General features: G+C 56.6%; 1 protein-coding gene across 1 annotated transcript in view; it reads right to left on the bottom strand.

The window, feature by feature from the left end:
* COL1A1 (collagen type I alpha 1 chain) overlaps window positions 1-25,378 on the bottom strand; it is a 26,340-nt gene continuing 962 nt past the window's right edge. Inside the window, exons 2-51 of the mRNA XM_034755736.1 lie at window positions 23,660-23,851; window positions 23,039-23,073; window positions 22,893-22,928; window positions 22,572-22,664; window positions 22,397-22,471; window positions 21,695-21,739; window positions 21,287-21,340; window positions 20,933-20,986; window positions 20,550-20,603; window positions 20,214-20,267; window positions 19,607-19,660; window positions 19,455-19,499; window positions 19,088-19,141; window positions 18,865-18,909; window positions 18,468-18,521; window positions 17,872-17,970; window positions 17,738-17,782; window positions 17,539-17,637; window positions 16,962-17,015; window positions 16,752-16,859; window positions 16,189-16,242; window positions 15,547-15,645; window positions 15,137-15,190; window positions 14,941-15,039; window positions 14,372-14,425; window positions 13,762-13,815; window positions 13,601-13,654; window positions 13,413-13,466; window positions 12,444-12,488; window positions 12,227-12,325; window positions 11,619-11,726; window positions 10,794-10,901; window positions 10,280-10,333; window positions 10,132-10,185; window positions 9,584-9,691; window positions 9,442-9,495; window positions 8,449-8,502; window positions 7,784-7,945; window positions 7,567-7,674; window positions 6,841-6,948; window positions 6,157-6,210; window positions 5,938-6,045; window positions 5,479-5,532; window positions 5,238-5,345; window positions 4,728-4,781; window positions 3,650-3,757; window positions 3,268-3,550; window positions 2,872-3,062; window positions 2,488-2,730; window positions 1-1,882 (exon numbers count right to left, since the gene is read on the bottom strand). Of these exons, the coding sequence (XP_034611627.1) occupies window positions 1,736-1,882; window positions 2,488-2,730; window positions 2,872-3,062; window positions 3,268-3,550; window positions 3,650-3,757; window positions 4,728-4,781; window positions 5,238-5,345; window positions 5,479-5,532; window positions 5,938-6,045; window positions 6,157-6,210; window positions 6,841-6,948; window positions 7,567-7,674; window positions 7,784-7,945; window positions 8,449-8,502; window positions 9,442-9,495; window positions 9,584-9,691; window positions 10,132-10,185; window positions 10,280-10,333; window positions 10,794-10,901; window positions 11,619-11,726; window positions 12,227-12,325; window positions 12,444-12,488; window positions 13,413-13,466; window positions 13,601-13,654; window positions 13,762-13,815; window positions 14,372-14,425; window positions 14,941-15,039; window positions 15,137-15,190; window positions 15,547-15,645; window positions 16,189-16,242; window positions 16,752-16,859; window positions 16,962-17,015; window positions 17,539-17,637; window positions 17,738-17,782; window positions 17,872-17,970; window positions 18,468-18,521; window positions 18,865-18,909; window positions 19,088-19,141; window positions 19,455-19,499; window positions 19,607-19,660; window positions 20,214-20,267; window positions 20,550-20,603; window positions 20,933-20,986; window positions 21,287-21,340; window positions 21,695-21,739; window positions 22,397-22,471; window positions 22,572-22,664; window positions 22,893-22,928; window positions 23,039-23,073; window positions 23,660-23,851 (4,283 nt within the window). The 3' untranslated portion in view covers window positions 1-1,735. The remainder of the gene's footprint in view (window positions 1,883-2,487; window positions 2,731-2,871; window positions 3,063-3,267; window positions 3,551-3,649; window positions 3,758-4,727; window positions 4,782-5,237; window positions 5,346-5,478; window positions 5,533-5,937; window positions 6,046-6,156; window positions 6,211-6,840; window positions 6,949-7,566; window positions 7,675-7,783; window positions 7,946-8,448; window positions 8,503-9,441; window positions 9,496-9,583; window positions 9,692-10,131; window positions 10,186-10,279; window positions 10,334-10,793; window positions 10,902-11,618; window positions 11,727-12,226; window positions 12,326-12,443; window positions 12,489-13,412; window positions 13,467-13,600; window positions 13,655-13,761; window positions 13,816-14,371; window positions 14,426-14,940; window positions 15,040-15,136; window positions 15,191-15,546; window positions 15,646-16,188; window positions 16,243-16,751; window positions 16,860-16,961; window positions 17,016-17,538; window positions 17,638-17,737; window positions 17,783-17,871; window positions 17,971-18,467; window positions 18,522-18,864; window positions 18,910-19,087; window positions 19,142-19,454; window positions 19,500-19,606; window positions 19,661-20,213; window positions 20,268-20,549; window positions 20,604-20,932; window positions 20,987-21,286; window positions 21,341-21,694; window positions 21,740-22,396; window positions 22,472-22,571; window positions 22,665-22,892; window positions 22,929-23,038; window positions 23,074-23,659; window positions 23,852-25,378) is intronic.

Below are 25,378 nucleotides of genomic sequence, written 5' to 3'. Positions count from 1 at the left end.
TTTGTTTGGATCATTTCACATGCTTTATTTCAGCAGTCAAAATAATTAAAAACATCTCAAATTATTATACATATACAAAATAGGTACAGAATCCTCGGTTGCTCTCCCTCCCTAGAACATCTGCTTCTTGCTAGGCATGGGGGCTTTGCTGCGGGATTGCTTTGAAACCCATGGAGAGAAGCACAGAAGAGGAGGATGGGAAGAGGAAAGGGAAAGAGAGAGAGAAAGCAGCAGCAGCGGAGGATGGCGGGAGAGCGAGAGGGGACAGGAGTGTGCATGGAAGAGAAGAGGCAGCGGGATAAAGGAGGGGGACAGAGAGATGGGAAAAGAGAATGAACGGAAGAGGGAAAGCAGAAATGGAATCCACCTGCTTAACTGGAAAGATAGAATTGCACACACCTTCGTTCCCTTCCAAGGCTACTTGGATCTAGTTTGCGTTAGTTCCCGTCCTTGTTTTTAGGTTTTTTTTTTTTGTTTTGTTTGTTTTTAAATAGCACCTTCAGAAAATTCACAAGTTGACCCTGGGCAGCAAAAGAACTGAGTTTCTTTCCTGAAAACAACAGTCCTATCTCTATAGCACCAATCGGTCCCTATCGCAGCCTCTCCGTGTGTTGGATTGTGCAGTTTTAAACCACCAAAAAAACCGAAAAGGGACCTAGAACTGAAAAACATTAACACAGCGAACGAGAAAAAGGAAAGAAAGAAAAAAGACGAAGTTAGCACCTTTGATCGAAACCTGAAAGCCAAGCCCCCTTCTCCACAACCTGGTGTCAGTTAAAAAAAAAACCCAAAGCAACTTAAAACTACTCGGAAAACACAGTTGAGAGGTAACCTTCCATACAACAATAATATACATTTTGAACATTACATTTTCTCTGCTTTGGGTATTATTATTATTAATCATTTTTCCCTTCATTGTTCACCGACAAAACATTTGATTTTTTTTTCTAAGCGGATTTTATCTCCCAGCTGTCCTGCTAAAAGCGCGTTCTGTTTAAAAGTCAACACACCAAATGACAGGTCTTGGCTGTTTTCCACACTACTGGATTTTGCTTAGGAAAACAATTACGACACCTGGATTTGAAGTTTTTCTCATATTTATTTCTTTTGCCAACTGAACAAATGAAAGGAAAAAAAATGGTACATTACACACGATTTTAAGTGCCTTCCTTTCAGTGGTATAAAAAATATATATATAGTAAAGACACCAGCAGGGAGAGGTCGGCTGTAGGTTAATTTTGGTATTTCTTTCCAACTCCAGGTTATAAAAAGAGATTTTTGCATTGGCGGGAGAGGAGTAGGAGCAGGGGAGCAGGTTCTAAACCATTTGGACTAGCTTAGCATCGTTCTTGTTGCTGCAGAATTTTCAAAGCAGGTTGTTGTGATTTGGGTGTTTTGGTAGGGTCGATTTTGGATGGTATTTTTGTTTTGATTGTGCAAGTAGTGGTCCCAAGATATTACTTAACAAAAAATAACCAAACCAACCCCAATCTGTCTTCAGGGATTCAAAAAACAATAAAAAATAGAACCATGTCAAGCAAGTGGACCCACTTCCTTAATTTTTTTGAAAAGTCATTTATTTTTATTTTTTTGCTTTAATGCTTTTTTTTTTTTTAATGGAAACAAAATAGTTTTAGAGATGACGGATAGAAAAAAACACGAATTCAAGTCCATGTGAAATTGTCTCCTTTTTGGCTGTTTTTGATTTTCTTTCCGGGGGGGTTTTAGCTCCGGTTTACAAGAAGCAGACGGGTCCGATGTCAATTCCGAATTCCTGATCTGGCGCGCCAACGTCCATGGGGGCCACGTCAATGACGGGCAGGCGAGAGGTTTTCGTTGTCTTGTATTCGATGACTGTCTTGCCCCAGGTGCCGGTGTGACTCTGTGGGGAAGGGACAGGGAAAAGGAGAACATTAGAGTTGTTGATAGAGACGCTCCTCGAGGCAGCAAAGCTGGCTGCAAGGAAACACTGCCCGAGGATCGGAGACAGCATTGCACAATGGGTGGTCTAGTGATTAGGGTGGGGGGGCCTGGGAATCAGGACTCCTGGGTTCTCTTCCCAGCTCTCGGGTTAGAGGGGGCCCTGGGAAGCAGGACTCCTGGGTTCTCTTCCCAGCTCTCGGGTTAGAGGGGGCCCTGGGAAGCAGGACTCCTGGGTTCTCTTCCCAGCTCTCGGGTTAGAGGGGGCCCTGGGAATCAGGACTCCTGGGTTCTGTTGCTGGCTCTGACACTGACTCACAATGGGATCTAGGGCAAGTCACCTTCCTGAGCCACCATATACGAGCCTGTACCAGGCCAGGGGACTTTCGCAGGTTGCAGAGAACTCTGCCAGTCATGTCCAGGGCTGGAGAGACTGATTCACAGCTCTGCTCTGCCTCTCCACCCTCACCCTCTCCTCCCTCTCATCGCCAGGGCCTGGGGAGGCATGGGTGCACCAGCTCCCGGTACCACCCATGCTGACAGAGCCAAAGGCAGTGGGACACTCACTGTGCATCCATCCTCAGTGACTCCATAGGTGAAGCGGCTGTTGCCCTCTGCTCTGATCTCAATCTCGTTGGAGCCCTGGAGGAGCAGAGCCTTCTTCAGGTTGCCAGTCTCCTGGTCCATGTAGGCCACGCTGTTCTTGCAGTGGTAGGTGATGTTCTGGGAGGCCTCAGTGGACATCAGGCGCAGGAAGGTCAGTTGGATGGCAACGTCAGCTGGGTTGGATCCCTCGCCTCCATATTCGAACTGCAGAGGAGAGAGAGAGAGAGAGAGAGGCCCCCGGCAGGAAAGCAATGTTAGTCCTCAGGTCCTTTTCCCCATTCCGAGTCTCCAGATCCAGCCCTTTTGCTTCCCACCTGCCCCGCCTCGCCAGTCCCCTAAGCTCACCTGGAAGCCGTCGCTCATTGTCTCGCCGAACCAGACGTGCTTCTTCTCCTTGGGGTTCTTGCTGACGTACCAGTTCTTCTGGGCAGTGTTAGCCTGGGTTGGGTAGACGCAAGTCTCGCCGGTCTCCATGTTACAGTAGACCTTGATGGCATCCAGGTTGCAGCCTTGGTTGGGATCAATCCAGTACTCGCCTGGTGGGGAGAGGAGAAGGACGAGTGAATGGGTGAAGAAAGAAAGAAAGAAATGGAGGAAGAAAAGAAGGAAGGAAGGAATTCAGTCGTAATGGAGGAGGAGTGTGAGTTAGTGAAGGCAGGGCAGGACAAGGGGCACAAGACAGGCGGCTAAGAGAGAAGGAGCTCAGTGAGGATGTGCCAAGGATGAGGCCGGGAAGCTCACCGCTCTTCCAGTCGTTGTGGCACATCTTCAGGTCGCGGCAGGTGCGGGCTGGGTTCTTCCTGGTGCCCTCGGGGCTGCGGATGTTCTCGATCTGCAGGCTCAGGCTCTTGAGGGTGGTGTCCACCTCCAGGTCGCGGTCACGCATCACGTTGGCGTCGTCAGCCCGGTAGTAGCGGCTGTCGGTGTGGGCCTTCTCCTGAGGAGGCTGGGGCAGGAAGCTGAAGTCGAAACCGCCGCTGGGTGGGCCTGGGGGACCTGGGGGTCCGGGAGGTCCGGGGGGACCCTGTTGGAGGAGGAGAGCAGAGTGAGTTGAAGGCAGGAAGCCCTTTCACCCAGTGGAGAGCAAATCCCAACCACCCGAGTCCCAGAGGGGGATACGTACAGCGGGACCGACATCACCGGTGCGACCACGTGGACCTGGTGGGCCAATGGGGCCAGGGAGACCATTCAGACCATCTTTGCCAGGGGAACCAGAAGAGCCAGGGGGACCCTGTGAGGAAAAGGCAAACACAAAATGAGATCAGTGGGTTTTGGAGAGAGGAAAGTGGGGTGAAGGTGTGTCCATCTTGAAAGACAGACCGAGGGAGAACATGCCAACTCCCACCCTTTCAATCAAGGCCCAGCCCATCACCCATCCTTCTACCCCTCTTGTCTGTTTCATCCACCCAGCTCTCTCATCTAGCTTACCTCCCGCTACTCTGATCTGTCTCACGAATGAATAGCGCACCAGTGACCACAGTCCCAAGGACCAAGCTCCACTGGAGATGCACTCAGACCCTCTGGAATCACTCTGGATTTGCCCAGGTCCAGCTGAGAACAGAACCAGGCCCTGTCCTCACCATCTGTCTGGGAAGCCCTCACCACACAGTGAGTGCTGAGAGAACCTTACAATGACATCTCCTTATGGGCGCTGTGATACCTACAGGAGGACTTCAATTTTAGGAGTTTCCCTATCCCCTGGATCATTTTTGTTCCCTTCCCATCACTGCCTCTGTCTGGGAAAGGATTTTCTAAGCCTGACCCACGCTGCGCAGGGCCTCTCTTATTAAGGCACCTCCCTACTGAGGTGGAAGAGTAACGGGTCAGTAGAAAGCAGCAGGCATCTATCCTGGGTTTCGTGTCTCCTTGATAGCAGTAGGCCCTTGTTGTACATGATCAGTGTTTACAAGAATCTGTGCTGCACGTTCAGAGGCTACGCTGATGGTTTTTAAGTTACTAGCTACACTATGGTCCATATTCTGCCTCTGGCCAATATCCGTGCCACCCCAGATCGGGGATCAGGCAGGATCTGACCTTTAAAAGGTGATGCCACCTGTTGTGTTGGACCCCGGCTTGAAAACGGTGCTGATTATTTCATTCACGAGCCCTCTGCCCCCAGCCCAGAATTTCCCAACGCTTCAGGCATCTGCACCGGATGGGCTCACGAAGGCGGCCGTTGGCTTCACTGGGGCGGTACTTACCCTTGGACCAGCGGGACCGGAAGCTCCAGAAGGACCTTGTTCACCAGGAGAACCCTGCCCCAAACAGGAAAGCAAACATCAGTTCTGCAACGACGCTGGAGGCCCGTGCGGCCAGTGCAGAGGTGCTAATAAAATCGACGCGTCTATGAGAAGCTCCCACTGGGCTCTGACTCCAGCGGCTAAAGCTCATGAGAGAGGGCCAACAATAGGGCAGCTTTGGAGGTGCTAGGGGGCAGCTGTTGCCCTGTGTCCTAAGATCAAGGGGCTGAGGCGCCTGCCCTTCCCAGCTGCTGCATGTGCGAGGGCAGTTGTGAGCTGAAGGGCTAAGGGCAGCCTGAAACTGGGGCAGGCCAAGGCTTGCCCATCTCCTCATCAGGTGATGGCCTTCACTGGGATTCTCCCATGATTCTCTGGGGCAGTGAGGAAGAGGGTCTATACTCTTCTCTCCAGAGACCTGCTATGGACTTGTCTCTCGGCTATATCGGGGGAGCGGAAGGCAGCCATACTTACGGGAGGACCAGGTGGACCCTGGAGACCAGAGAATCCTCTGTGACCCTTCAAGCCTCTGTCACCGTGTTCACCAGTTTCACCTTTGTCACCACGAGGACCTTGAGGGCCCTGGAAGAGGAAGCAGAGTCACCTCACTGAGTGGCTGGGAAGGAGACCTCCCTGCCCGTCGCTCAGCAACGTTATTGCCAAGCCAGTTGCTTTTTCATAGCAGTAAAAAGCGAAATCTGAACCCAAAACTTACAGCAGCACCACGAGCACCAGCAGGGCCAGCGGGACCAGCGGGACCAGCAGGGCCCTAGGAAAGGAAAGAGAGAAAGAGAAAGACAAAGGTTAGCGCATCCACTGGGATCATTAACGTACCCTTGAGTTCATTTCTCTGCACCGTAGTGGGGAGTGCGGCCTATTGGTTAGAGCAGGGCGGACTGGGAGTCAGGACTCCCGGGCCCAAGGCCTGACTCTGAAAAGGAGTATTATCTAGTGGTTAGAGCAGGCAGCTGTTCTGCTCGATCCTGTCTTGATAACTGGGCTGATTATTTCATATCTCCCCAGTGCTGTTCCTGGGGTCTATGCCCAGCTCTGGGAATGAGCATTGTCCCCTGGTTAGGGCAGAGGACTGGGAGCAGGACTCCCGGGGTCTATTCCCAGCTCAGGGCAGGGAATGGGTTTTAAATTCAGGGGAATGTCACGAAGTGTCACTTACAGTCTCACCACGATCTCCATTCTTGCCAGCGGGACCAACAGGGCCAGGAGCACCAGGGGCACCGGGAGCACCAGGAGGACCAGCTGGGCCAGTCTCACCACGGTCACCCTATTTCCGGAAAGGACGAGGAAGCAAAGCACCGAGTTAACGTTCGCCTGAAGTTCCACCCTCCACCCCCAATAAAAGCCTCTTGCCATGACGCTTCGGGGTCCAACTCACCTTGGGACCAGCAGCGCCATCGCGACCAGGAGCACCTTCAGAACCGGGAGAGCCCTGAGGACAAGCGGAGAGACCCAGTGTTAGGCATGAGCAAGACAGAGGGGCCTTGGGTAAGCAACAACTGATGAGTGACGAATTAACCAGGAGGCTGGCTGCGCTGAGGCCTGGGACAGGCAAGGGATGGGTGAGGTCTAGAGATCAAAAGAGAAAGGGGGCGGGGAAAGGGACCCATGGGGCTTCCATTTCTCTCTGGAACTGGCCCCTGCCCTGATCCCTCCCATACTCAGCTCCTTTGGAAACCATCCCGTCCCGGGACCCTGGCTGTTCTCCTATCTCTCAGGCTCTGTGCTCCGGGCATTGTCCCATTGCTCACTGGCACCAGCCCCTGCAGGAGGCCGGGGGCAAGGTCTGTCCTACCCTTCAATGGAGCAGACCATTCTGAGTGTTGGCCCAGGGGCATGGAAAGGGTTAATCTCTCCTTGTCTTTGGTGCTGCTCCTGGTGATGGTGGTGGGTTCTGGAGCGCCTGATGTCGACAGGTTGCCTTTAGTGACGATCAGCCGGGCTGCGGGATTCCCCCAGGGGCAGCCAGGAGACTGATCCACCCTGGCTTTTAGCGCTTCTTGGCCTTGCCGGTGCTTGGGCAAAGGAGAGTCCTAACAAGCCAAGCATGGTGGCAGCTCACCTCACGTCCAGCTTCACCAGGGGGTCCGGCCAAGCCAGGAGGTCCTGCTGGGCCAGGAGGACCACGTTCGCCGGGGGAGCCAGATGGACCTTGTTTGCCAGGTTCGCCCTGGGGAGGAGCGAGAGAGGGACCGGGTTAGAGAAGAGGGGGCGGTGCAGCTGAGACGGAAGAACCCGCTTGTGATGGGAGAGGGGTTGAATCCCCTCCCACTGCCACCAAATGACGACACACCCCTGTCCCAAACTGGATCCCACGCCCTAGGGCCTCAGAGTTTGGGGCTGAAGTTCTGGCTCCAGGCTCAGATAGAGTTGGGGACCAAGCAAGAAGGTCAGATCCAGGGGTGGTGAACTTCTGAACACCCCTCAGCCTGGGAGGTTTGGCTCCACCATCTTCTTCTATAATAATAATAATATCACAGGTCCCTCCCCGCTATTCCTCCTCTCTTATCTTCTGGCCAGAGCAGCTGCCCCGGACAAGGGGGAAGAGTCAAGAACTCTGTTCCTTGCATGGAGAGCTCCCAATCACGCCAGTAGCGAAGCGTGCCCAGCTCCTGTCTCTCCCACCCATTCCCTGCCCTATGAATGCCAGGAGAAGCTCTGACCCTTGGCGGCTGGGCCATGAGATCCAATCCTGCTTGGATCCTTTTTGGGCAGGGGCAACGGGTTGAAGCCACAAGCCTCCTTTGAGGTCCGGCTTGAGGGCGTAAGGGTTCGACCTCATACTCACAGATGGGCCAGGGAGACCAGGGAAACCTCTCTCGCCTCTCTGTCCGGGAAGGCCGACGACACCACGCTGTCCAGCAATACCCTGTGGGCCTGGAGTACCAGGTGCACCCTGGAGGGGAGAGAGAGATTCTGGTTACAAACCCACCCATCTTGCTCCAGGGCACACGCTCCAACGACACCTGCCAAGGGGCCTGAGGTAGGACTGAACGGGTACTTACGGGGGCACCATCGGCACCAGGGGAGCCCTTCTCACCAGAAGGTCCGGGGGGGCCAGCGGGGCCAGGTTCGCCAGTGCGGCCAGCGGGGCCAGTCTCACCACGGGGTCCCTTGCTACCTTCCTTTCCGCTGGGGCCTGGTGGGCCAGGGAGACCGATGTTTCCCTGGGAGAAAGCAGAGAGGTGAGGTCAGGCAGCGAAGCCCAAGACTTTGAGAGGCAACCCCTCTCCATGGGGCGTTGATTTATGACACTCAGACCCCTCAAGCGGAGGGGAGAGAAGGCCTGGCTCCATGCTCCAGCGCCACCATGGGGCAGACAGAGCCATTGCCGGGCTGCAAGCAATACCAGGCTACCCGGACCATCAGCCCTCATTACATTCTGACGCACCGTGGAAGCTCTGTGGCAGGGCCTTGGCATTCCTACTGCCAGCTCCACTGCTCCTCACACCCCTCTCAGGTCCCGCCTCCTCCCCATTTGGCTTCCAGGCTGTCCGCTCTTGATGACAACCATCACCCATCCTCCCCAGCGGCTGGAGGCTGGCAGTCCCGTGGCAGATCCCCCCCCACCAGCCTCCCCATCCCCACCCCTGCCAGCAGGGCTCGGTGCCCAATGCCGTCAGCCCTCCCCCAACGCTACCAGCAAGGGGATCAAAAAGGAGATACTCACAGAGGGGCCAGGGGGACCAAGTCTTCCAGCAGCACCAGGGAAACCAGTAGCACCCTGCACAAGGTGGGGAGAGAAAGCGTTAAGTCCCACGGCTCCGTTAGCCACAGATCTGTACTACAAGCACTGCCCAAAACGCTGCCGTGCCCATGGGCTGAGAGAGGCCTGCAGCTAAGGGTGAGAGTGAGAAGGTGGAAGGTCAAGGCAGCCCTAAGACGCTGCCTGATCTGCCAGGTATGTCTTGCCCCTCAGGGCGGAATCCAGCCAGCTCCGGACAAAGAGACGTTCTCTGAAGCTCGGGTGGAATTTGAAGGCTCCAGACGTAAAGCATTCGTGGCTAAAGGGTTGCTAGTTCAGGGAGCAGTTTCCCTCCATGCAGAGGTCCATGAATGCACAGGACACTCGGGCAGGTGTATGGCAGGGACACGCTCTCTGAGCGGCACAAAGACAGCCATGTTAAAATAATCTGATCCGTGGGGGAGGGGCATTCGTTCTATTGCACCTAGGGTCTGATTTGAATGCTCTCGTCTAGACAGAGGGAAGTGAAATATTTCTCGACCCAGGGAAGAAGCTGCTCCAACTCCCAGAGGGACAGGAGGAGGGTGTGTTTTGGGGGAGGGCATTTTGCGACAAACTCAGAAAGCAACCCCCTTTCAGCTCCCAACCTGCCTCTTTCCCAGTGATGGGGGCAAAAAGCCGGCCCAGGGCAAAGGCCGTGCTGGAAAGGTGGATTCTCACATGCTCCGGGCGGGAGGCGGGAGGGGATCTGCCCAATTTTGGTGGGAGAAGCCGAATCAGAAGGGGAGGGAAAACTACCCCATGCAAAACGGAGAGCGATTCCATGGAGGAATCACCAGCTGTTTGATAGTCCAAGCTAGTCTGTAACGGGCCAGGAACTCAGGCATTTCCACTGTGGCTAAGAGAGGGACATTTTGCAATGTGGCTCCCATCCCTGGCACCCCAGAGACTGAGCACAAAGGTGGAGGAAATACTCACAGGGGGTCCAGCGCTACCACGAGCACCTTTGGGTCCGGGAGCACCAACAGCACCCTGCGGGAGAGGAAAGAGCAGGACATCAGAGGGGGGAACGGAACCCTGGCCGAACGGGGAGGGATCGGGGCAGTGGAGAGTCACTTACAGCGGGGCCAGGAGCACCAGTGGGTCCAGCAGGGCCGGGGGCACCAGCATCGCCCTTAGCACCAGCATCACCAGTTTCACCTTTAGCACCAGGCTGGCCGTCAGCACCCTGTGGAGGAGAGCAGAGCGGAGGGTGAGGGGCAGCGTCCGGGCGCGGAGCTCGCGGAGATGGGAGTGGAGGGTGATGGGGGAACGGTCCTTCGCAGAACCAACACGGGCTGAGGAGACTAGGTTGTCTTGATGGGGAAAGCCCGTCGAGCTCACATGGGAGCCAGAGGATTACAGGACGTAGGACTGGTCCTGTTCACCATCGGAGGCCTGGTGTAGGACAACCCGGTGAGTCCACGGGCCAGGGATGAGTCCCATCTCCGTACGCAGGGACAGCGCTCCCAGTATTGCAATGGTAGGATTGCTTCGGCCCCATAGCCGTGGGCTGCATGGGATTACCCCCGTAGCCCACCCCACTGAATACCATCCTCCCAAGGGAGGTCTGGGTGAGAGGAGGAGTCACTGGGGCCAGTGAGGACCACTCTTAACCATCATACTTACAGGGGGGCCAGCGAATCCAGCGGGACCAGGTGGGCCGGGCTCACCACGATCTCCCTGGAAGAGAAGGAACCGAGAGAGACGGGGTCAGCGAGGAGTGGGAGGGGTTGATCTTTGCCTCTGAAGCCAATCATAGAGGAACGGTACTTACGGGAGCACCACGAGCACCAGTGGGACCAGCGGGGCCGGAGGGACCAGCTTCACCCTGCGCAAGGAGAGAAGAGGGACAAGGTCAAGGCTCGGGCCTGGCAGACCAGGGCTCTTCGGAGGTGCCTCTGGGGCGAGGCTGGCTAGCTCGGGGGTCGCTCACGGGACGTGGGGAGAGCAAGGAGTTGCCTCCTCTCTGGAAATGGGGGGTAGGGCTGCAGGACCCTCCTGGGCACAGCCCTGATTGGGCAGGCCGGGGCCGTAGGAAGCATTCCCAGGGGAAGCTGATGGAGCTCCATGCTCTCACTGGGATGATCCAGAGGCACGTCTGCATCGAATAATCATCTGGGGCCTTCCTCTCTGTCTCCCAGGAAACAGAAGCCGGGTCGGGAGCTGCTGGGCACAAACGGGACTGGCCTTTGCACGAATGCCAGGGGCCCGCGGCACCAGCTCAGGTGCCTGAGAGGCTAGGAGAGTCACTGCCCTGCTTCTTCCAAAGGGGGCGGGGTGATCCTTACCTTGTCACCAGGAGCACCAGCTGGGCCGGGAGGACCAATGGGGCCAGTCAGACCTCTTGGGCCATCTTTGCCGGGAGATCCATCAGTACCCTTGGGACCTGCATCACCCTGGGGAGAGAGGGCAAAGCAAGGTTACCTTCTGGCTATGGAGCACGGAACGGGGTGGGGGCTTGTGGCAGCTCTGGGGTGAGTGTGTGTGTGTGTGTGTTTATCTGCCCTGCACTGGAAGCCGTTCACGCTAAGCGTCCGGACCATTAGCCAGTCAGCTTGTCCAATGGAAAAAGACAGCGCAGTGCTGGCCATGTCAGCTCTCCAAGCCATTCAAGCTGGTGGAGAAGACCTCTTCCAAGGGCATAACTAGGCCGCGTGGAGCAGAGACCCCAGCAGCGCACTGGGCAAGAACCAGGGCACTTCCCTGCACTCCTGGAGAGACACGCAGAGCAAGGCCCGGAAGTTCCTTGGTTTGGGCGGGGGGGTTGCTGTGGCCTAAAGTGACTGTCGGACGAGGGCATCTAGGCCTTGAAGTGGCTCAGGCACCTGGCCTAGATTCTCCAAGAGCAGAAAGGAGGTGGGGGACGGAGCTGGAGCTGGAGCAGAGAGATGAAAGAGGAGCGGAGGGGGGCGAGATGGAAGGGAACAGGGGACAGAGAAAGAGCTGGGGCAGAAGAGGGACACAAGGAAGTGGAGAAGAGAGAAGGCCAGGAAGAGTGAAGGGGGGAAAAGAGGCGTAACAAGCTGAGCATGAGCAGGGAGATCTGAAGATGGTCTCCATGGTGAAGACTGAGGGCCACTTTGCTGATGGGCCTTCGGGGGGCTCATACGTACTCTGTCACCCCTGGCACCAGGCAGACCAGCAGCACCACGTTCGCCGGGCATTCCCTGCAGACCGGGAGGACCTTGGTTTCCGGGACTGCCAGGAGCGCCAGCATCACCCTAAAGCCCCACAAGGCAGAGCAGTGGGGGGGGAAAAAGAGAGTCAGGGTTAGAAACGGAGCCACTTCCTCATCGCAGCAAAAGCCGCCCGCCTTCCAGAGACCCGCGACCCGCCCCCCATTCTCCGGTGCCAGGGCAGGCTGCCTCTGGAGCCAAGCACGACTAGGCCGTGAGTGCTGCCCAGGGGCCTTCTGTGCCTTGGGCAGAGAGAGGAGAATCCTGCAACAGTTGCAGGACTGGGGCTAACTCGATGGGGGAAGATGGAGTCCCCCCTTCCTGCTTTGAACCTGGTTCGAGGCAGCTGCTGGCTGGTTGGACACCAAGCCTCAGCCCCCGCCAAAGCAGGAGGAGTGTATCCCATGGCCAATCCTATTCCAAAGCCTGCTTCCCCTGGACATGTCAGAGGCGCTGATTTGCCCCTAGTTTCCCCTCCCATTTCTAGCTGAGCCTCCCTTCGCCCATCACGGAGGAGGCGGAGGAGGAGGGAAATAGGTACATACCTTAGCACCATCGTTACCAGGAGCACCGTTACTACCACGTGGGCCCTGTGGACCGGGCGCACCTTGGACACCACGCTCTCCAGGGAAACCTCTCTCACCCTAGAGGAGGGAGGAGAGAGAACCGAAACTGGTTACTGCGCCATCCTGAGGGGCAGCCGGCGGGAGAGACAGAAGGGTGAGAGATTGCTTAGAGCAGAGAAAATGGGTCGCAACTTACTCTTGCACCAGCTGGACCGGGGGCACCGAGGTCTCCGGGGGCACCCTGCCACGGGAGAGAAAGAGAAAGCAGGATTAGAGCTGAGGGCTTGGAAAGGAGCATGCTACCTGCTGGAGAAGCCCAGATGTTGCCCCTGAACTGGCTGGGGTGGAGCAGTGAGTGGCCGGGAAGGGGGACATCTGCTCCAATCCCCTCTATAACTAATCACCAAGCTCCATCCTCATGAGGGCCAGACTCTGTCTCGGTCTTTCCACCACTGGAATTTTGCATGGATCGTACCAGTTAGAGACGGGAGCGCTCTGTGGTCCCAGAGCAGCGAGTCTCCTCCCAAGCAAAGCCAGGGCATGGTCTCACCCAACAGAGGATGCGTCAGTTGTTACATTGAAACTACATTTGCTCTTAGCCGAAAGGCTGGTCTTGGGCCCCCCGGCTGGATATCTGGACTGAACACAGAGATAATCCCAAGTGGCCAAACTGAGATCTGGATCCGGAGTTCAATGCCACCCCCCACCAGCCCCAGTTTATAGGTGTTCAGATCCAGGGCCTGGGCCCATGTCCACCCAAAAGGCTTTCAGAGAAGAGGTTGGAGTCCTGGAATGAATGAGTTTCATGGTTGCTATGGCCTCTGAGATGAGTTCTGGGGCTGGGGGGTGAGAAGGTCTGACAGCGGCCAAGGCCCTGTCTGGAGGCAGCTCTCCTCATTCACTGGCTAAAGGGGAATCTGATAAGTTTCATCACTCTGGACGTATGTCCAGTCTTGGAGGAACGTCTCCGGCTGGGGGTGGGAATGGAGCAGGAGCCCTAAGGAAGTGAGAACGGCCATGAAAGGCACTGATGAGGGGTGGGCAAGTGAGGGACTGGGCGTCAGGGGGCAGGATCTGTCATCTCTCCTTGGCTTCTGACGCTAAGCAGAGCTCTTCTCCTTCTTCCTGTAAACCCCCTCCACTGCCATGGTTTCTTGGCACTTACCTGCTCACCAGGCTTGCCAGATTCACCAGCTGGACCAGCGGGACCGGGCAGACCCTGGGAGGGGAAGAAAAAAACCCAAGAGTTGAGATTTCCTGGGGGAAGGGGTGTGTGAAAAAAATGGAACAAAATATGATTGATCAGGAGGGACTTCCCCCCTGTGATGGGGCCTTTAATGGAACACTCCTCACCTGGAATCCAGGAGCACCTGAAGGTCCTTGTTCACCTCTCTCTCCAGCGGGACCCTGAAAGAGGAGGGGAGAAAGTCAGGAGGGATCCAGTGGGGTTCGGAGCAGCACGCTCCACGACAAGCCAGCACACAGGGCAGGGGCGAGAAAGGATTCATACTCACAGCTGCACCAGGAGGTCCCTGGGCACCAGTTTCACCATCTTTGCCAGGAGCACCCTGTGGGGAGAGGAGGAAGAGCTTAAAAAGAGCTCAGCGCAGATGCTGACTGAGTGTCCGATGGGAGCAGGGCGTGAGCGTCAGGGAAGGTGTAGCAAGCCTACAAGGTTCAGAAGCAGAAAATCTCAGGGGGCTTCAAAAGTTGGCATCATGGGTTCCATAGTTAACCTGTGGAACTCATTGCCACAAGGTATTAGTAACGAGGAGAAAAGGGCATAAGGGATATAAACCCTCCCCCAAAAGTCCAGGGAATAAGCAATTCTGTTGCTTAGGATGAACCAGCCACCATAGGTATGTCATCCCAATGCAGAAGTTTTTATATCTTCCACTGAATCCTGTGGTGGTAGGCCAGAGCCCAGATATTGGCTAGATGGACCCCGGTCTGCTCTGCTGTGGAAAGCCCTATACTATATAGGTCCGTTTTACTGTCATGGTAAATTCTCTCTTTCTCATCTTGAAGAAAAGAGGCCTCAGGATGGCAAACTCTCGGCTGGACCCAGCCCTGGCTGCGAGAGACAGATTGTTAGAGGCCATCAGTACCAAGAAAAATACGTACAACAGCACCAGCGGGTCCGGGAACGCCTCTTTCACCGGGTTTGCCGGGTTCGCCCTGAGAAAAGGAACAAAATGGCTTCAGTGAAGGAACACGGTACGCCCCGGGAACAAGCAGCGAGAGGATGTTGGGAACAATTGGCTCTTGTATGGCCCTAGGATGCAGCCACAGGAGGGCCTGAAAGGCGCCATGACAGGAAGCAGGCGGGGCTGGCCCTGGGGTAGTTCTATTGACGCTCTAGGTTGGTTCCCAGGACCGCCCCAGCTCTGTCTTTTCTCAGGCCTGGTCATCGCCCCGCCCCACGGTGGGATGTCTTCTGGGCCGCCTGTCTCTGCCTGCAGCTAATCCCTGAGGGAGAGGTTCCCAGAGTGCCTCCCCTCACATAATGCCCCTCTTTACAAAACGGTACCCAAAGTGGCCACTTATCCATTGTGTTTTGAATGCAACCACTCCCGGGCGGCGGCCAGGGTGACAGGAAGTCCTGGAGGCGGCCATTTTGTCATGTCCCTATCACTGGGCTGGGCGACTCACCCCGAGGCGACAGTATAGGAAGGGAGCAAGTTGATACTCACAGCAGCACCTTTAGGTCCAGGGAAACCCATCACACCAGCCTGACCTCTGGCACCGGGTGGGCCTGCGGGTCCGGGGCGACCATCTTGACCAGCGGGACCCTAGCGTGGACGAAGCAAAGGCACAGTTCAGAGGAGGCCATTGTGAGCAAAGGGAGAGGAGGAGGAGGAGGAAGGGCCTTGATAAACCATGACTTACAGTGGGGCCGGTCTTGCCATCGGGACCTGGGCTACCTGGGCTTCCAGTCAGACCCTGAAAAGGAAGAAGAGCTGGGTTAAGCCATAGGGCGTCCGGCCTCTTTTGCTGTGCGCAAGGGGTCAGAACAGTGTAGCATGTGGTGGGCCAGGGCGGGCAGCCAATTGGTCGCTGCAGGGGGTGGATGTGGGGTGGCCTAAAACGCCCTCCCTCCAAAATGGAGGGAGAGGGCAGTTGCTCTAAGTCGACTGCAGCACAGAGCACTGGCGCCAGGAGATGCCGGGGGAAGGAGGTGGGCAGAGAGTTCACCTTGAGATGGTGCTTGGCAGAGATAGCAGCAAAGTTCGGTGGGACTCCCCGGGCAGCCCCTCCATCCCGCTCAGAACCATCGCCCGGCTCCGCCCCCCTCTTACCTTGGCACCGGGCAGACCAGGCTCGCCAGGACGTCCAGATTCACCGGGGGATCCTTTGGGACCAGCAGGGCCAGGAGAGCCACGTTCACCAGAGGGACCCTAGGGTGGGGAGGGAAGCAGGAGAGAGAGGTTACACGCTGCGGTAGAGATCCGGATCGCTTCTTCTCGCTGGCACGGGCGTGACGAGCCAGCAGGGACCCACCGTGTCACGTGACAGAGGAGGGGGACTAAACGGAGCCGAGTGGGCACTGAAAGGGCTTTGCCAGGGCAGGCCACAAAGAAATCACTGGGCTATGCCATGGGGTGAATAACCCTAGCGAAAAGGCCATCCTAGCGTATGTACCATGTGGAGACAAGCCAATTCCCACCCCTAAACCCAGAACGTGGCGTGTAAAGCAAGGGGATGGGGCCAGGGCGTGGCTGGGTAATAGACCAGATCCCACAGGGCAGAATGCACCACTCCCAGAAACTCCCACTAACTCCCCCTTCCACAGGCTTTAGCTGCTCCCAAGCCCCTTGCAAAGGATGCCCAGGTGGGAGCCTGTCTCCGAGTCCTTTGTGTATTTCAGTGTGGCGGACACCTGAGCCTCTTCTGTCTCTCTCACATTAGGAGGGAGCACACGGCAGGAGACTAGCACCTACCTTAGGACCAGAAATGCCATCAGAGCCAGGGAAACCGCGGCTTCCGGGAGCACCCTGCAATGGGACACAAGAGAAACCAGTGAGGTAAATGCCCACGCAGCCAGCAAGTGAAACAGGGAGAAGATGGGAAAGGAAAGGGAGCTTCACAGAACCCCCCCATCCGAATTCCCGTCCCCTCCTGGGATTGCAGTGGGGAGGAACGGCCCTAGCTGCCAACCTTGGGGATGAAAATTTCCGGGGGGTGGCGACTCCAGGGTTGGTTGGGTTTGGGATGGTGATGGGGCTGGATTGCATGTTCAGCTGATCTGGGTCTGACCTCCTCCCAGAACCTGGGCGTGTGCCAGGCTGGGATTTCAGGTCAAGCCCCTTATGGGATCTGGATTTGGATTTGGTTCTGGGTCCACATCTGAATTTCCCATCCCAAGATTTGGGAGGCGCTTGGATCACCGAGAAGGTAAGTCGGGACCCCTCTGTGTCCGAGAGACAGAGCTCAGGGTCTGACCGGAGGACCCAACACCATGCCAATGGGCATGATGTCCAGGGGAAACACAGCTGCTACTTACACGTTCGCCAGCAGGGCCGGGCAGACCAGCAGGGCCGGGCTCACCACGGGATCCTCTCTTGCCTTCTTCACCAGATGGACCAGGGGGGCCTTGGACACCAGCAGGACCCTAGAAAGCACAAGCAAGTCAGAGTGGTGAGTGTCTCCCTGTGGCTAGCAAACCAGACTGTAGGCAAAGCTCCTAGCAGGCCCCAGTGGGGCTTGTACTTACAGGTTCTCCCTTGGCACCAGCATCTCCCTTGTTGCCTGGAGCACCGGGTTCGCCCTGAAGGTAGAAGGAAAGAGAAACCAATTCATATCAGACGTCGCCCTGCGTGAACAAGGGCTTAATGCTGCCTGCCATCTATGCTGCACCCTCAACCCCTTTTCGGCTCCAGGAGGAATGGCAGACACAAAAGGCTCTGCCCCAGGAAGGGACAGAGACCTTCGATATTCTGGAGGGGAGGGAACTGCGCTGGCTGTAACCCAAGTCAGAGGATCCCCGTCCCCGGGCGGAGGGTGGAGCAGAGACGTCTCCAGCAGAGACAGGTGGCTGATAAGGAGGGAGGTGCTGGTAGACGCTGAGCTGCAGAGGTGAAGGCACTTGCACTGCAAGTGGCAATGCCGCAAGGACAGTCAGAGAAGGAGCTGAGGGAGGGGAGGCATTGGGCGCTGGGGTGCCAGGGGCAGAGATCAATTCACAAAGCACGATGGGCTCCCTCCATGCCTGGCGCATCCCTGCCTAGCCCTGGACGGTGAAGAAGGCCAATCTAATTCAGCGGAGACGGGGAAGGAGGAAGGACACTTACGCTGTTACCCTTGGGACCAGGAGCACCACTGGGACCCTGGGGTCCGGAGGGGCCACGAGCACCGGGGAAGCCGGGAGCGCCAGCAATGCCAGGAGCGCCCTATGGGAGGCAGAAGAGATGGTGAGGCAGCTGTGAAAACCTGGCTCCCAAGAGCCGACCCGCTACAGAGGACGGAAGGAGGGGGGAGAAGGCTACTTACAGTTGCACCTTTGCCACCAGGTTGACCATCGCTACCAGGGTTGCCCTAGGGGAGAGAAGAAGAGAGGGAGGGTTATCACCGGAGACAACAGGGCAACGGGCAGGAGGCGGGAGGGGTCGTGCAGTTCCACTCACAGCAGGGCCGGCGGCACCAGCGGGGCCGGGGGCACCGGGCTCACCACGGGCGCCCTGTGGGCCTTCACCACCACGACCACCTTGGGGACCAGTTTCACCCTAGAGGACAAGAGAGGAGAGAAAGACCAGTGAGCACAGTGATTGCTGGGAGACACTCCCACACCCCCGCGCTCCGCGGAAGCCATTTGCCCTCAGGCCTGACCGGGCCCTGACTAGAACTGAATGTCTTGCTGCACCGAGGCCTGCTGCTCCATCCCCCCAGCCCCCCGGGGGGGGGGGACGGACTGGGGCCCGCTAGCTTTCGGCTCGCCTTTGGCTCAGGGGGCAGCTGCGAGGCCTTTGGGGACGACTGGTATCAGACCTAGGGCTTAGCCGGGGTTAGGGTCGGCATAAAGCAGAGATGGACCCGCAGGGATCCTGACCCACGGTTTGGTGAGGGTTATGGGGCCAGGCCACCTGGACAGTATATCTGAACTATGATGAAACCTCTAGTTGAAGGCTAGGATCAGCTTCCACCCAAGCCGGCTGCGGGGAAAGCTCCCGCCGCAGCGATGGGGAAGTGCCCCACCCCGGCGAAGAGGGGATCATGTTCTTACCTTAGCACCGACAGCGCCAGGGAAGCCAGGGGGACCAGCTGGGCCAGTTGGACCCTAGGTGAGAGGGAAGCGGGTTAGAGAGTGAGTGCAAGGAACCTCCGGGGTCGGCGGGGGTCTCGTCACAGCAGCCATCTTGGCGTCGGCCAGAGATCTGGGCTGTGCTTTGACATGGGTGGGAACAGAGGCCGGAGGGAGGAACTCTTCCCATCCGGACACTGGCCAGTTCCTGAGCGGGGTTGTGCTGGTGCCACCCGTGGGGCTCAAGCCAGCAAAGCTCCATGAGGGGAGCGACATGGAGGTCGCTGTGGCCAGTGCCCGTGTGGCCGCGCCACCCAACGGCCGGGGCCCCGCGGCTGAACAGTCTCATCTCAGGGCAGCACGAGGTGAAAATACTCACTGTGGGGCCAGCAGCGCCAGGAGCACCGTCGTTACCACGAGCACCCTGCCGGGAAGAGAGGAGAGAGGCACAGGTTACAGACAGGTTGGCACACGACCCGGAAACCGTGCGATGAGGAGCATGCCACACATTGGAGCTATCCCAGCGGGCGTGGCCCAGAGGGGTGCCACCGGGGGGATGCTTCCAGGTGCCCGCAGCCCAGCAGTGCAGCACCGATACTCACAGCGGGGCCGGATGGACCAGGGCGGCCTCTCTCGCCGGGAAGACCACGGGGCCCCTAGGAAGGAGGAGAGACGTGAGTTCATCTAGAGACGCCACCGCCATTGTCTGCACCCTGCCCTCTCCCCCATCTCTCCCACCCCTGCCCTGCTCCCCACCCCCTGTGGGGCATCGTGCTGGTAAATCTGCCCCCTTTGCTCTCTAGTCCCTTGGAAAACCAAGCACTCCGGAGAGCCAGCTCGACCCTCCCCACAATCCCTCTTCTTGCAGGTCCCTGCTGCTCTTATAAGCTCAATGCCTGTCCCCCTCACTACCTCCTAGTCCAGGCTCTTGTGTCAATGGACAGCAGGAAGGTGTGACGAGCTACTCACTATTTGTCCGGGAGCTCCGTTCTCACCAGGGCTACCAGGCTCACCCTAGAAGGAAGACAAAGCTGGGGTCAATGGCTGGTTCCCAAAGCGGACAAGGAAACTTTTCAAGGGAACAGGGAGGGCCAACGTGCCTCGTGGCAGAGGGACCTTACCTTGGGGCCAGCTGGACCGGTATCACCCTTAGCACCATCAAGACCGCTGAAACCCTGGAGGGAAAGGGAAACAGAAACACAAGTGTCCAGTGATGAGGGTCAGGAGAAGACACTGTCCTCCCAGGCGGAGGCATGACTGAAAATCATCTGGCTTTGGAATGGTCCCTCACAATGTGCATGGGGTGGCGGATGGGAGGGTAAGGCCCCAGCTGAGTGGCATGAGAAGGGGGGAATTCCTCCAAACGGTGGTGAGGACAAGGGGCTCCATCAGACCCCTCCTGGTAGAAAGGAACATCCAGGATTGCCTTGCGCTGAGGCCAGCTGAGGGCACTGTGGTGCGAGCTCAGCTCCTGCTTATATTTCTGCCGGGGCCAAGCATTGGCCTGCTAACCCCAGGGTTGTGAGTTCAATCCTTGAGAGGGCCATTTAGGGATCTGGGGCAAAAATCTGTCTGGAGATTGGTCCTGCTTTGAGCAGGGGGTTGGACTAGATGACCTCCTGAGGTCCCTTCCAACCCTGATATTCTATCTCCAGGGCTTTGGATTTGTAACGGGGGCCACCTTTCCTTTTCCTTTTCCAAGTGTAAAGAACTAGGGCACCAACTTACTCTGTGACCCTTCATGCCTGGCAGGCCAGCAGTTCCGGGCAGACCACGGGCACCCTGGGGAAAGGAAAAGAAACGATTTAGAGACAAGGACACCGGTGCCACCCCACATCAAGCCAGTTACTGCAGAGGGGAACTCAGCACCCCAGGCAAGGTTGGATAATTGAAGCATCTCTGGTCATGACCATCTCTTGCTGTGATCATGACTCCCAGGCATTGACAGTGATCAGCTTTAGTCAGGACTTTTCCAACCATGTCACAATGGTGATGCTGGTCAAAGGTAAAACCCCACCCTCACCCGAATGCCACGGCAGGAACCGGACAGAAGGGACGTCTCACCTGGGGGCCGGGAGCACCACGTTCACCAGGACGTCCAGGCTTTCCAGCTTCACCCTTGGAGAAAGAAGAAGAGATGGAGTCAGGTCAGTAGCCCACACGGCTCGCTTGCAGCGAGAACCAAGCAGATGCTAAATGCACCGGGAAAGGGACCCAACTCTTCGCAAAACCCTATCTGGGGAGAGGTCCCATTTTCTTTTCTCTTGGTATTTCAAGGCATCATGGAAGCCAAAGCCTCACCTGGCTCCTGCGGCCTTCAAGGAAGGCCATGTACCCAACAGGCTTAGCACGGCCATCAATACTGGCTAGCAAGCAAGGCTATCCCCTGCATTTTTGGGGTGGGGGGGATCTTCTCTAGAGGGACTTTGATCTTGAAGGACACTTACATCATCTCCGTTCTTGCCAGGTGGACCAGGTGGACCACGGGGACCCATGGGACCCTAGAACAGGCAGAAGAAACGTGCGTTAATATTCTGAGACTGGGCAAGACTTTCCCATTGCCACCCCTCCACTAGCCATTCACCTCACAGGCCTGGGCCTGGTTCTTGGCTTGGCTAGAGAAATCCCGTTCCCCGATGAAGTCTTTTCCGCAAAGGTAGGCCAGGCTTTGCACCAGCTGCCCCCAAGTGGCAGAAGAGGGAAGGTGCAAGGAATCGTCCCAGGCTGGGGCCGGGAGATTCAGAGTGCAGCCCATCCCGTTATGAAAATGAAGAGCGAAAAGACGATTGACCATGACTTACAGAAGCCCCAGGCTCTCCAGGCTCACCGGGAGGACCTTGGAAACCTTGAGGACCCTAGAAGAGTAGGAGAAGAAGACGGGTTAGAAAACTAACATAACCGCACCCAGTTGTTCACGCATCAGTCCGATTTCCCTCCGCTGCTGGCAACGGCTGCCTGGCATGGAACATCCGTCTCCATCACACTCCGCGGTGTGAGGTGTCTATCGCTGACCACCAGAAGGGAGCCAAGCCCACGCTCCTCCCCCGTCCCAGGCAACTCCCCGTCCCTTCGCTGAGAAGGTCTCTGGGAGCTGAGGAGCCTGAAAGGGCACCGGTGGTAGCTCGTTCCCAAAGGGGGCAGTTACAAGGCGCTGGCTGAGGGCTCAAATGGGCCAAGTTTTCTTGACAGGGAAGATGCGAGGTACTTACAGGAGAACCGGGAGGGCCGGGGAGACCGCGGGGACCAGCTGGGCCCTGGAAATGAAGAAGAGAAAGAAAAGAATAAGTCAGGCGAGGAGATAAGCTGGAGCAGTTGCCATGTTGCCCAGGCCTGGCCTCCCCTCCATCTTGGTTTTCGGTGACCTCCTCTTTTCCAGCAGGCCTCTCTCTTCCCTCGCCACCCGCAGCCGCCTGGCTCGGGGCTGACTCTGCCTACCACAGACCATGCTACCTCTTGCTGATCTTTTACCATCCCTCCCCTCGTGGACGGAGTCCCTGGTGACCCCTGGAGGTCCCGATCCATGGAGCCACCTGCCAAGATGTTCTACTTGGGGAAGAGAGCAGGCCCCAGGTCTCAAGCTGTCCTAGGATTAAGGCAAATTCAAGTATCCCTTGCCGATCCTGAGTAATCAGGGTACGGCTGCCCTAGGAAAACATCAGCTCCAACCAGGTGGTGGTCCTGTGCCTGCCCCCAGGACGAGATCTGCCACCCCCTCCGCTCTGCCTGACCGATGCAGCTGGCCTCGTGCGTTCTAAAGCCAAGCTAGGCCAAGCTAGCTCCTGTCTTTCCTGTTACGTAACTCCGACTCCACTCCCTCCCATCCTTTCTCCCTCACATCTTCTCCTGTTTCAGTCCTGGCCCTCAGGCCAGCCCCCTGCCCCAGCCCCTCGAGGGAGACGCTGGACACTCACCATAGGGCCGGGCACGGACAGGCCACCACCAACGGATTTCTCGTCATAGCCGTAAGACAGTTGAGGTGCGAAGTTCTGCAGGAGAAAGAAAGAAGGGAAAGCCGGTGTGAAAATACTGCGCTGCATTCATCCCGGGCCGGGGAAGAAGTGAGCGAATGATTGGAACCCAACTCACTCCGCCAAGGCCTGGAGGTCCTGGGGGGCCTGGGGGTCCAGGAAGACCAGGCTGTCCGGGAATGCCATCTCTACCAGGTAGGCCTGGGGGTCCCTGCAAAAGAAGAGGAGAGAACCCAGAGGTTAGTACTGCGGTAGTGTCATCCGGGCATGAGACAAGGCAGGGTAACTGGACTCGGTCACCATTGTCCACAGTTTAAAAGTTTTCTGGACAATTTTCAAATTCTTTAACACGGCCATGGAAATCTTTCCCCTTCCCTCACCCCCATTTCCTGACCAAACTCCAGTGACCAATGGCCAAAGCATGGCTGGAGAGACCTACCCTGTCTCCTTTGGGGCCGCGTTCTCCTTTGGGGCCCTGGTGGGGAGAAGAAAGGGAGGTGTTTAGAGAATTAGCATGGAGACAAAAGAGTCTTCAGAAAACAACAGGGAATAGGTTTGTGTAGGAAGACTACGGAGTGTCATTACCTCTATTCCAGTGTCTTCTCCATCGACAGGAGAGGCTGCGGGGAGAAGGACAAGGGTAAAGTCACGTGCTTCTCTAATACCCACCCCCACGCTGCACCCTGCCCTGGTATAAATGACAGCAAAATGCACCCCCCTTGCTTAAGTAACACCTGCTTAAGTAACATGGCTGGCAGAAAGATGCTCAAATGTTCTATCTGCAAAAGACCTGCCTGTCTCACTCTCTGCCTGTCTCCCTGACCGTGATGCATGCTAAGGAGAGGTCATAATTGTGTCCACCACAGCTTATGCTGGTCCACTGGGCACCTCCGTCAAGAAATAATCAGTCCCGTTTGAAACGTCTCTTTAGAAAGAAACGCCCTAGAAGCTCAAAGGAGAGGAGCAGGCTTGCTATGTCTTATCCGTGACGCCATAGCTCCAGGGGCTCTAGCTTCACCAAGGATGATGATGAAGCCATCAGGTCTCCGAGCTAGGCTCTGCTGATGTCCTGGTCTCCAATCCCCTCCCTGTCTCTGCATGTGTAGGAGGAGCTGATCGTATCTGGTGCCAGCAGACCCTGGTGCTTAGCACCTTATATCAAGCTAGACAGACAGACAGAGCATGCACACGAGCGTCAGTCAGTACCCTCGTCCGGGCAGGTGGGACAGCATTCTCCATCGACAATCTTGGGATTGGGGCAGTCTAAGATGTCGTCGCAGAGCACCTCATCGCACAGGATGTTCCCGCTATCGCACACGCAGAGCTGGCAGGGTACAGGTTTCCATACTTCTCTGTCGCTGTATGTTAGTCCGTCCTGTATGCAGTTTCCAGATGGAACTAGAGAGACAACGAGAAACGGGAGGGGGGGGGTCAGGAGCGAAAGAACTGAATGAGGACCCAACCCAGAAGCTGCACGCGAGGAACCCCCAATCCGGGGACAAAGAGGCTGATCGGATTCAGTTGCTTTTTTATCCAAAGGCGTTTTTCTTTCCTCTCCAGTTCCCCCAACGTAGGCCTTCCCTCCCCGCTCCCCCCCTCCACTTCTCCTGGAACCTTTATACACTCATCTGCTTCTCATCAGCGCAGCTCCATGACATAGGAAACATGCCAACACCACAATAACTATTTCCAGTGTCTTTGGAATTTAAACAAAACCTGCGGCCAATTGTTACATCCAACTGTAACCTCAGCTTGCTCAGCCGAGGCCAAGCCAAATAAAAATGCAAAGTCTCCTAATGGGAAGAGGGTTGGACTAGGAGGTGGTGGGGAAAGGGAGGCAGGGGTCCAGTGACAAGGGGTTCTGTGGAGGGGCAAGGAGGGGGAGTGAAATCTCTTCTGTCTGTTGCTTTGGGAAATTGGGATCAAGTGAAAATGGTTTGGGTGGGAAGGCGAATGAGAGCAGGGTGGGCTACAAGGCCAGGCGGGCCGGGTTGTCATTAGATTCAGGATATGACACATGCAGGCAGGCGAGGCTGGGAGGTGGCGGCGATGGGTCGGACCCAGTAAAGCAGGAGGTGGACTCAATAAAGAGAAGCACGTGATGGGGAAGAACAGCGGGCCGGCTGTTTTTCTTAGCATGGAATTGTTTCCACGCCGGTTTCAGATTCGCGGGGAGACAAACGGGATAAACGCTCCTCGCGGGTGAAGTCCCGTAGGGCGGGATCACGGTGGAGAGGCCAGATGTTTCTACTCTGTCGGCCCCAACTTCTCATGTCTAGTTTAAATTAAAAAAAAAAAAAATTCTATTGCTGGCCGAGTCCCTGGGAGCCAGCGGTTTTTGCAACAGGAAACTGGTGTGTTGACACCCGCGGGGTATGCATGGGGGTGCAGTCAGTCACTCCGCCTGTAGGTGGCAGGCCAAGCCTAGATAAATGCCTGCAGCAGGATCTAATTAGGGATATTAGCAAACCTATTCCACGGTTGACCCCGGAAATATAGCCCCTTTGGTGAGCACTGTCCAGTCCCAGGGCTCCCAATGGGCCCCAGGGGGCCGTGATGCAGGCCAGAGAGGGTTTTGCAGGAGCAAAGTCAGGTGATGGCCGCCAGAGGTCGCCATGGGACACCCCCTCACACCCACACCCCATGAAACTTCACTGCAGAAACATGAATCCAGTCCCTTAGCATCCAGGAGGTTTTGTCTGTGAAGTGATGTCTAGACTCCTGCGCTTCTAAAACATTTTCCTTATGAATCATCCGAGACTTTTCTAATTCTTTCCTGATGGCTTTTGCAGATCAGAAAAGTCCAGCCCCGGGCTCGCTCCCCGCTCCCTTCGCTTTCCAAGGCACACAATGGCTTTTCCATAACTGGCTTCCCCCCTCCCCAGCCAGCCTTAGCCTCCCTCCTATGACACCCCCTCCTAGAGG

Source organism: Trachemys scripta, chromosome 23 (assembly GCF_013100865.1).
Source record: "Trachemys scripta elegans isolate TJP31775 chromosome 23, CAS_Tse_1.0, whole genome shotgun sequence".
Taxonomy (NCBI): domain Eukaryota; kingdom Metazoa; phylum Chordata; order Testudines; family Emydidae; genus Trachemys; species Trachemys scripta.
The sequence above is the reverse complement of the archived record's forward strand: the minus strand, read 5'-3'. Positions and strand labels throughout refer to the sequence as shown.